The 9,753-nt window shown below is 56.7% G+C and overlaps 1 protein-coding gene across 1 annotated transcript; it reads right to left on the bottom strand.

Moving 5' to 3' along the window:
- Nucleotides 1-81: 81 nt before the first annotated feature.
- Nucleotides 82-4,050, bottom strand: SLC25A51 (solute carrier family 25 member 51). The gene is made up of 2 exons (XM_030968726.1): nucleotides 3,910-4,050; nucleotides 82-3,219 (listed from the first exon to the last, which is right to left on the bottom strand). The coding sequence occupies exon 2, from the start codon at nucleotides 2,539-2,541 to the stop codon at nucleotides 1,699-1,701; it is 843 nt and encodes a 280-aa protein (XP_030824586.1). The 5' UTR covers nucleotides 2,542-3,219; nucleotides 3,910-4,050; the 3' UTR covers nucleotides 82-1,698.
- Between the last annotated feature and the right edge of the window lie 5,703 nt (nucleotides 4,051-9,753).

Here is a 9,753-nt window from a genome sequence, read left to right as displayed (position 1 = left end):
GGCTTGTGCCAAACTCTCACCCTCAACACTTTGGCCTCCCCAGCATTACAGGAGCACATAACATCTTCCACAGAGAAACAGGATGCAGATTTTTGTTTTTATTCCATCAAGGAGTGATTACAAAAAGAAGGTACACTGGTAAAAATCAGATTCTGCCAGTAACAAACATCCAGTAAACATTTTATTTAGATGGATAATCACCACTGGGATGCAGGAACTCGCGCTTGTGCCCACCCATGCTGTCTGAAGCTCAGGACTGTATGATTACAACACACTGATTAGGATTGATTCCAGAAGACAGTTTTGGCAAATGGAAAACTCAAATTCAGAAAAGCAATAGCCTCTCCAAAACTTAAGAAAAGACGAAATTCAAAGTAGTGTCTGAAAGCTTTGCTGCTCCCCATCATCCAAAGTGTTTTGGTTTATATCTGAATGTATAGTTTAATTAAAAAGGAATCCCTCAGGGAGACTTAAACACTTTTGCTGGGACCCTCATCTACTCAGGGTTGTGCTCGCTCTTCTGTCCCTGTATCTAAAGCCTCAATTCTCCTCTCTCCCAACTCCTGCATCTGTTAAGACACAGATTTCTGTCAGTCCCTTTCAATGTTTGCCTACAGAAGTCCTGAAACACGTCTCCAAGCACTCCACCTTTCCTGCTCCCTGCTTCCAAGGTCATCTTTGGCTTTTCGTCTCCACTCTACCTACAGACCTCCACTGAAGCAGGTCACCCAGGATCTCACCTTGCCTGTGCCACTCCTGTGTTGCAGAACCTTTAACAGAACACACCAAGCAGGCAGAACCCCAAGTTTTGGGTACAAACACCTTGTGATCGGTAATTCCACAGAGGGAGCTGAGAAAAGACAAGACATGGCAGTGCAAAAAGCCTGTGAAGTGCTTGAGCAGCTGCAGGAGCTGGAGTGTCCTTACACACAGGGACACCTCCCTGATCCTGCAGCTGGAGGCAACAGAAAAAGCAGCAATTAAAAAATAAAAAGTCCTCAGAAAAAGCAGAACAAACTCCATGTTTTTTAACGAGGAAGGACACTTTAAAGCTTTAGTGAGTTTGCTGTCCCATTCCTTCCACTTTTCCCTTTTCACAGGAAGGCACACGTACAAACACGCACACACACACACAGATCCAGCCCGGGCTGAGGTCACACGTTCAGTGCCACGGCTGGAGGACATGGTCACCACAGGCTGCACCCTGCAGCGGCTGCAGCAGGCTGAGGTGCAGCTGGGAGCTCTGCACTTCAGCGATCCCCTTCTGTATCTGTCCTTTGAGCTTCACACAAAGTAATCAGGACCCCAAAACACCTGAAAATGCAGTTCCAAAATCGAGACTGGGAAGATGATCAGGCAATGGAATTGTTTTTCTTCAGCTCCTCCTTGATTCTCATATTCTAAACATGGGCAGTGGAGTGCATCCCACCACAAAGCATAGCGCAATTTTGGGAGTGATACAGACTACATCTCTTTCCTCTTTTACACCTTGTGTTTGTCTGGTAGCTCTGTTATGGGTAAGCTCACCTGCCAGCAAAGGAATACTTTAGGAAGTTCATCATAATTGCACCAAGGTTTAAATGCATCACCATTCACCCCATAAATACGGAAGGCTGGGAGGAATTACCTGTCACAGGCACAGGCACTGCTCCCTGGGACTGAGGACACTGAGTGCTGGTGCCCCGCGAGCAGGATGGCTCACAGCAGCTTCAGCAGGAACTCGTAGGTGGCATTGATGATCCCCCAGGACAGCAGAGAGCGGTGGTAGTTCAGGTGGGCTCCTCGGAACAGGTGGATCACCTTCCTGTCACGCTCCAGCCAGATCTTCACTAACACTTTGGAGAAGGACTGGAACTCGCCACCGATCTGAGCTTGCATGCGAGTCTTTACCACGTTCACAGGGAAGAAGAGGAAGCCCAGCAGGGCGCCCAGCAGCCCCCCGCAGATGAAGTCGTTGACCAGGTGAGAGCTGTGCGAGGTGGCCTCGGGCAGACACTGCTTGATGGGCCCGCGCAGCCCAAAGAAGAGCACGTTGCTGGGCCCGTTACGCAGCAGAATGGGCACCAATCCCCGGTAGTACTCCCGCACCCCGTAGGCCCTCAGCACCCTGAAAGCCTGGTAAGTGTTTGTGAACTTGTCGTGGTGCTTGTAGTCCTGCAGCAGCGTCTGCACACGCTCGAAGGGCGTCAGCACGGCCTCGGTGGTGCCGGCCAGCGCGGCGGCCACGCTGCGCGTCAGCAGCTCGGGGGCGCGGGCATGGCTCAGCAGCAGCGCCGAGAAATCCTCGTAGAGGCCGAACATGAGGGCCAGCGTGGTGGTTTTCTGCAGCAGCGGGGGCAGGATGCCGCGGTAGAGCGTGCGCAGCCCATCGCGGCGCAGCTGGCGCACGGCCTCGCGGGCGCGCAGCCCGTACAGCTGCTGCCGGAACAGCACCTTCTGGATGGGGAACGTCACCGCGATGTTGGTGAAGGCCGCGCACAGCCCGCACACGTAGTGCTTGCCCGAGGAGCCCAGCGCCTCCTCGGGGGCTGCCAGAGCCATGGCGCTGCCGCTCCGTGCCAGGAACAGACGGTGAGAGCAGCCGGAGCCGGCCCTGCCGCTACCGCATCAGCCCTGCAGCCCGCAGCAACGCCCCGGGGCCCGTGGGGAGCAGCAGCACACAGCCAGCGCCGGCAGGGCCTGGGCCATGCCTGCCCACAGCCAGGCAACCACAGAGAGCAGCGCTGCCTCCCTTCCGTGCTGCTCCAAACCTAAACAGAAACAAATCCCCTGGAATCACCGACTCCAACAGTGAAAGGTTGGCCCTCACGCTAATAGAACACTGTGAACAACAGAGAGGCTGCCAAAAAACCTAGGAAACACCAAAACTACATCTAACACGTGCAGCAGCATCACAAAGCCTGATCCTTACACTCTGCCTCTCCCTGTGGCACAAAACACCAGGTGACACTCGGCGTGGCTCAGGTTCACCACCACCCACAGGGAAGGCACAGGTGCCACACAGGTGTGACCTCACTGGCACAGGGCAGAAATTCAGAACAGTGCCAGCTCACTGCCATGCAGCCTCCTCTGCATCAGCCCCTGTGCCCGACATCCACGCTCTGCTCAGAAGGGTCACAGGTGGAATTCAGCTGGGCCCGGGCTCCTGAAGGACGTGGACAGACGCAGCTTGGCCAGACAGTCTGAAGGAGGACTGCAGAGATCTCTACCTGGCAAGCCCTGTTTGACAGAAGAATGGGATTATTTATTTAACAGTTACGAAAAAATGTTTCTGCAGGTGCCCAAATCCCACCCTTGATCACAGCAATGTCCGTGACAGCCGTGTGGGGCTGGGGGTGTTCCCGAGCCCCAAACGCTCCCCAGCATCAGCAGCACACAGGAGACCACAGGATCTAAGGGGTGCTTGGGGACAACAGCCCTGCCTGGTGTGAGGAGCTACCGAAGCGAGGAGGGGAGAAAGGAACGGAGAAGGAAAAGGAAAGGCCGGAGAGAGACACAGGAGCTGGGAGAAACAGGGAGGAGAAAAGGGAGAGAAGAGAAGGGCGGGGGCAGAAAGGCAGAGAAAGGATGGGGGAAGAACGGGAGAGCCGTTTGCTCTCCGAGCTCCCGCCGCCTCCGATGCCAGCAGTGTCTCCATCCCCGGGGAAGCCCTCGCGCTCCCGGTGCAGGCTCCCGGCGGGGCCTCCCGCTGCGGGCCGCGGCGGCCGGACCCCGCGCTGCCCGCGCACCTGCCGGGCCGCTCCCGCTCCCCCCGCACCATGCGCTGCCCCGCGGAGCCGCACCGCCACCCTCCAGCGCCGCCACCGGTGCCCAAGGTCAGCCCGGCGGCGGCTGCGGCGCGGCCGGGCCCAGCGAACCGCGGCCGCCGCTGCCCCGGCGCCTGCGCGGCCGCCGCGGGACGGGACGCACCTGCGGGCGGCGCTGGCATGGCGGAGCGGAGCGGAGAGGAGCGGAGCACACAGTGAGCGCACCGGGAGCGCACCGGGCCCGCACCGTTACCGCGATCGCGGCGCCACCAGCGCCCGGCACGGCGCGGCCTCGCGCCGCTCTCTGACGTCACCGCGCCACCGTGTGACGCCACCACGCTACCGCAGGGGCGGGGCCAGTGGAGGGCGCGAGGACCCGGCGGTGTCAACCATCCTGACACAGGCCACGCCTCCACGTGCATCCACCAATCAGAATGCGGTGATCCTCTAGCAACGCCCCTGGGGGCGGGGCGGAGGCGGGCGGGAACGGTGTGAGGGAGCTCCGGGCCGGGAGAGGCCTGAGGGAGCCGTGGGTCGGGGGAGCTCTGCTCACGGAGAGCTTCGCACGGGGCCGGGCCGGGCTCTGTGCCCCTCGTGCGGCCACAGGTGCTCTCCGGTGGGCCCCAGCCGGCCCCGGAGAGCTGGGTCCGTGCCGCTCCCCGCAGAGGCTGCCCGCGGTGCCCCTCGCAGCAGACGGTCAGCGCCGGGGGGTGTCTGTGCTGGCGCGGAGCTGAGTTGGTGTTACCGGCTCGGTAACAAACGGTACGGCCCGCTTTCCCTGCGGTGTGTGTACCGCTGCCCGAGGCCGCACAGCTCAGCGCCCGCTGCCCGCACCGGGCTGGGGCTGGGGCAGCGCGGGGCTCCGCGTCCCGCCTAACTCTGTCCCGGTGTCCCGCCGAGATCCGTCCCGGTGTCCCCCCGGTGTCCTGCCGGGACAGAGGCTCTCCGGCCGTGAGGAACGTGGCACCGCCGCCACGGAGCCCTGTCCCTGCCGGGGTTGCCCAGTGCGTCTGCATGCGGCTTGGGAACGGGGGCTCGGCCGTGGGTGCTGCTGCTGCCTGGTCCCTCTCCTGCTGGGTACAGAACGGGTTCTTTCCCAAGCAGCCCCTGAAGAAGAAATATTGTCCAATTGTGTTGCTTTTAAGTCTCATTTATGAATACCCATTGCTCTCTTTGCAGGGATCTTATACACAGACTAACAGCCAGTGCTGTGGTGCAGCACGTGTCCCCTGGTATTTATGGGTTTGGCTGTGAAGATTCTCTTAATGACTTATCAAATTAGGTGTGGCCCAATGTGTTTGAAACCTCTCCTCACGTCACCCAGGCAGTTGAGGGGGGCTCTGGAGGGCCTCAGAGCCGCTGCAGGGTGTTGCAGTAGTGTTCACAGGCACGGCCTTGTGTTCTGGGGCAGCAGAGAGCATTGTCAGGCGCGACTTCTCCTGAATGGTCCTTTCCCAAGGAGCCCCGTGTCCTCGGCAGGCCCCGCAGATGGGCGTGTTTGTGCCAAAGCCCCTGGTGAGCGATGTAGTCCTGACTGCCCTGAGAGGGCAGAAGGCCCAGGACAGCTCAGGTGGCCTTGCTGGCCCTGAGGGGGTGACAGGGGCCAGAGTCTGGGTGTGGGCAGCCCTGGTCAGCTGTGCCCTGCCCTGGCATGAGTCCAGCGTGGGTTTGCACATCCTGTGAGCCCTGGTGAGGCGTCGCCCTTCCTGTGCTGGCTGCACAGCCACTGATGAGAGGACACAGTCTCTAAGCTGTGCTGGGGTCTTGGGACTTCTGCTCCTCACAGTGACCCCGAGATAGGTTAGGAAGTCTGTTTTCCCAGCCCGGCGCTCAAAGAAGGAGTCAGACCTCTTCATTTCTCGGTCTCAAGGTTGTTTATTGTTCCTTATCTATAAAATTCTTTCTCCTGTCCTGCCCAGGTCTGCTCAGCAAGACAGACAGAGGCACTCTGCCTGCCCCGCGGGGGTGTTATCTTTTTATACTAAAAACTACATGCATAATATTTACAGTTACTTCCCAATACCTGTCACCTATGTTAGACAGTGAAAACCTGAAAGTGCCACCATCACCCAGAAGATGGAGGCCAAGAAGAAGAAGGAGAAAGGCTGGACATGCCCAGATCCCTCCCTCTTGCCCCTGGAACCCCCATTCTAAAAACCCCAAAAATCTATTTTTCACCCCGGGACAAAGTAATTATTATTCTGTTTAGACTTCTGTGGCTTGCAGATCCTCATATAAGGTTGGTAACTTTTTCCATGGGTCATAATCAAGTCACAGGACTCTTGGCCTCTCTGCCAGGGTCTCTGAGCCTCCTGGCAGGGGTTCGGGCAATCCAGGACAGCCAGAGGGATATGTTGAATTCCAGCACTGGGGAGGTTCAGGTTGGGTATCAGGAAGAGTTTTGTCTCAGGGTGATGAGACTTTGGAGTGGGCTGCGCAGGGAGGTGCTGGAGTGGCTGTCCCTGGGGTGTAAGGGACAGACTGTGTGTGGCACTCTGGGCTGTGCCCGAGGCCAGCTCGACCTTTGGTCGGAGGTTGGGCTCGATGACCTCAGAGCTGTTTTCCCTCCTCGGTGGTTCTGTGACTCTGTGACCTTGTCCTCACCTCCAGAGGTGCAGATGGATGTCGGTGTCTCGCTGCTGGAGCTGCGGTGGCTCCTGCTGTGCCCCTGTGCCTGCCCAGGCTGGGCTGCTGCAGCTGCAGGGCTGCCAGGAGCAGTGCCTGGAGCACAGGGGGGCCCAGCCAGCCTGGCACGGAGCTGTGGGCTGGAGAGACTGGGGAGACTGCAGAGAGGCCTCCTGGCAGCTCTGCTGCCCTCCAAAGCCAGGAGCACGCAGGGCCCGAGTCCTGCAGGTGCCTGTCCCTGCTCAGGGCTGGAGGGCTGGGGCCAGCACTGCCCCACAGCTGCTCTGCGCACCTGGCACGCTGTGGAGCCCCACGGGAGCAGCAGGTGACACAGCAGACGGGTGACAGCAGCCAGCGGCACGCCCCTCACACGCACCTGGAGCTCGAGTCTGTGCAGCAGGAGGAGCAGTCCAGGCTTTGGCCAGCTGGCCACTGGGCTGCACTGGCAGTGGCTGCCTGTCTGGCAGTGCCTCGGGGCTGCAGAGGGAGAGCATTCCTTTGCTCCTGAGGGCAGGTGGAACTGAAGGAAGCACCTGTAGGGACCTGGGCCCCGCTGGGCACTGCACACGGGGCAGCAGAAGGCTGTGAGGCCGCTGTGAGCCCTCCTCCCTGTCCATGCTGCTCCACAGCTCCTTCCCCAGTGCTGAGCAGCCCCGAGGAAAGGCAGCGTGCTGGCAGCTGCCTGCTTTCTGCGCCCGGTGGGGGAATCACAGGTGGAAGGATGAATGTGGGGGAGGTTGGGGCCGCCCACTCAGGCCCACTGGAGCCTGTAAAAGCTCAGCTGCAGAGGCTGGGGGCTGCAGAACCCAGCCCTGGCCCTGCCCCTCACCGTGGCCAGTCCTGGCTGGTGCCTGCCTGGGTCAGAGATCAGAGAGGAGGGCATTTTGGCTGGGGACATGTGGTGGTGTTCTCAGGGATCCCAGGACAAGGGAAGAGATGAGAATCTTGACTCCATGTTTCAGAAGGCTGGTTTATTATTTTATGATATATAGTATATTAAAAGAAAATTATATATTAAAACTATACTAAAGAATAGAAGAAAGGATTTCATCAGAAGGCTAGCAAGCAATAGGAATGGAATGATAATAAAATCTTGTGACTCAGACAGTCCAGGACAGCTGGACTGTGATTGGCCATTAATTAGAAACTACCACATGAGACCAATCACAGATGCACCTGTTGCATTCCACAGCAGATAACCATTGTTTACATTTTGTTCCTGAGGCCTCTCAGCCTCTCAGGAGGAAAAATCCTAAGGAAAGGATTTTTCATGAAGTATGTCTGTGACAGGGACACACGCTGGGCACTGAACTGAGGCTTTCCCTCAGCCTGCAGATGGCCACAGCGCTCAGATCTGTGCCCGTGCCAGAGGGCGCGGTGGTGCCGAGGGCTGGCTGCCCTCACTGCCAGAATCCCCAGCGCTGGCACTGCTGCGGGGCCGGGGGCTCCTCCGCAGGCCCCTGCCCAGAGCAGCGCTGCCCGAGGGTGGGGCACGCAGGGTTTGGGCCCCTTTCATTCCGCGGCTCTGCAGACAGCAGTTGTGCAGGCGCGGAGGAAGGGCAGCGCTCCCTGCCCAGCTCCACGGGAGCTTGGTGAGGCAGGAGCCCCAGCTGGAGCAGGATACCCTGCAGCAGACCGGGGCTGTGAGCGCTGGGCTCAGCCGCAGCAGGAGCAGGCCAGCAGGGCTGCGGGTCCCTGCACAACCCGGGCCCGCGGCGCCGCCGGAGCCGAGCGTGCCCGGGGCAGCCGGGCCACGGCCGCACCCCGCGGCGTCCTGCGCGGCTGACACCGAGCGAGGCACCCGTCGGAATGGGCACATAAAGGAGGTGTAATGGAATCTCCTTCTTGTGGGGCTTTCTGGGTCCCCAGGACAGAGGGGCAACTGAGAATCTGACTCCATGTTCTTAGAAGGCTAATTTATTATTATATCATATCATATCATGTATTATATTGCGGTCGCTCGCTGATCAAGCCCGGCACGCTCCACAGCAGAGCAGGGAGCCAAAGGTGCGAGCAAGCCGGCAGCCCGGTTGGGCCAGCGGGTTCAGCAGCAGCCCAGGGCAGTGCAACCCGCCGGCTGCCTGGGCCCTCCTGGCGTCGATGGCCAAGGAAGGCGTCCAGAGAGACTGGAGACTTGAGCGCAGCAGCAATCAGGGGAGCAGCGGAGGAAAGAAGATCCGGGAGCCAGACAGTCTTCTGTAGCAGGGAAGGGTTTATTGGGAGGGTAAAGACAGCGGAGGGTGCCGAGGGTACAGAAGACTACCCAACGCCCTCCCCTCGGTTGGGGCAGTTGTACAGAGCCCGAGGGGAGGGAAAACTCATACCTGACCAATCAGAACGGAGAACATAACAAGAAAGACAACTGGCTAGCGAATGAGAAAATAACTGGGGGTGGCCCCCCAACCTAGCCCAATCACCCCTCATCCCCAGGAGAACTTTCTAGACTTGAGGAGTGGGGAGAGGGTGATGGACAGGGGGCTTGCCGGGGAAACATAGGAGGGGACGTGAGATTGACATCAAAATTTTGAACAAAAGAAAGAGGGTAGTCATGGAGATGCATGAGTGGCAGCTAACTGCCTAGGGAGGGAACCCGGGAAATCCCCTAACTGCGCCATCTTAAATCAACTTTACAACTTATAAAATCAAACAGTAAACTTGTGAAATCTAACAATAAACTCTAAAACAACACACACCACAACATTATATTATATTATATTGTATTATATTATATTACATTAGAACACATTACATTACATTACATTACATTATATTACATTACATTACATTACATTACATTATATTACATTATATTACATTATATTACATTCTATTACATTCTATTGCATTATATTGCATTCTATTCTATTCTATTGCATTATATTATTATATTTACTTATTATATGGTATTAGTTATATTTTATTTATTATATTTATGTTTATTATATTTTATTTATTCTATTTATTCTATTTTATTCTATTTATCCTATTTTATTTATTATATTAGACTATACTAAAACTACACTAAAGAATAGAGAGAGGATCCTTACGGAAGGCTTAACAAGATGTTAATGAAAAACTCGTGGCCCTCTCTAGAGAGTCTGACACAGCTGGATGGGGATTGGTCATTAACTAAAAACAATTCACCTGTTGGATAAACAATCTCCAAACCACATTTCAAAGCAGCAAAACAGGGAGAAGCAAATGGGATAATATTATTTTCCTTTTTCTCTGAGGCTTCTCAGCTTCCCAGGAGAAGAATCCTGGCAAAGGGATTTTTCAGAAAATATCACTGTGACACCTTCTGATCTCTGCTGTTTGTCAAAGTGGGCTTGTCTTGGTTTGGAAAGACAGGAGCCTGCTAAGGAAGGCAGGAACCTCCCCT

Source organism: Camarhynchus parvulus, chromosome Z (assembly GCF_901933205.1).
Source record: "Camarhynchus parvulus chromosome Z, STF_HiC, whole genome shotgun sequence".
Taxonomy (NCBI): domain Eukaryota; kingdom Metazoa; phylum Chordata; class Aves; order Passeriformes; family Thraupidae; genus Camarhynchus; species Camarhynchus parvulus.
This window is presented reverse-complemented; position numbering and strand designations above follow the sequence as displayed.

What these genes read in the sequence shown, in the direction of transcription:
- SLC25A51 (XM_030968726.1), bottom strand. Translation starts at nt 2,541, where the DNA reads ATGGCTCTGGCAGCCCCCGAGGAGGCGCTGGGCTCCTCGGGCAAGCAC.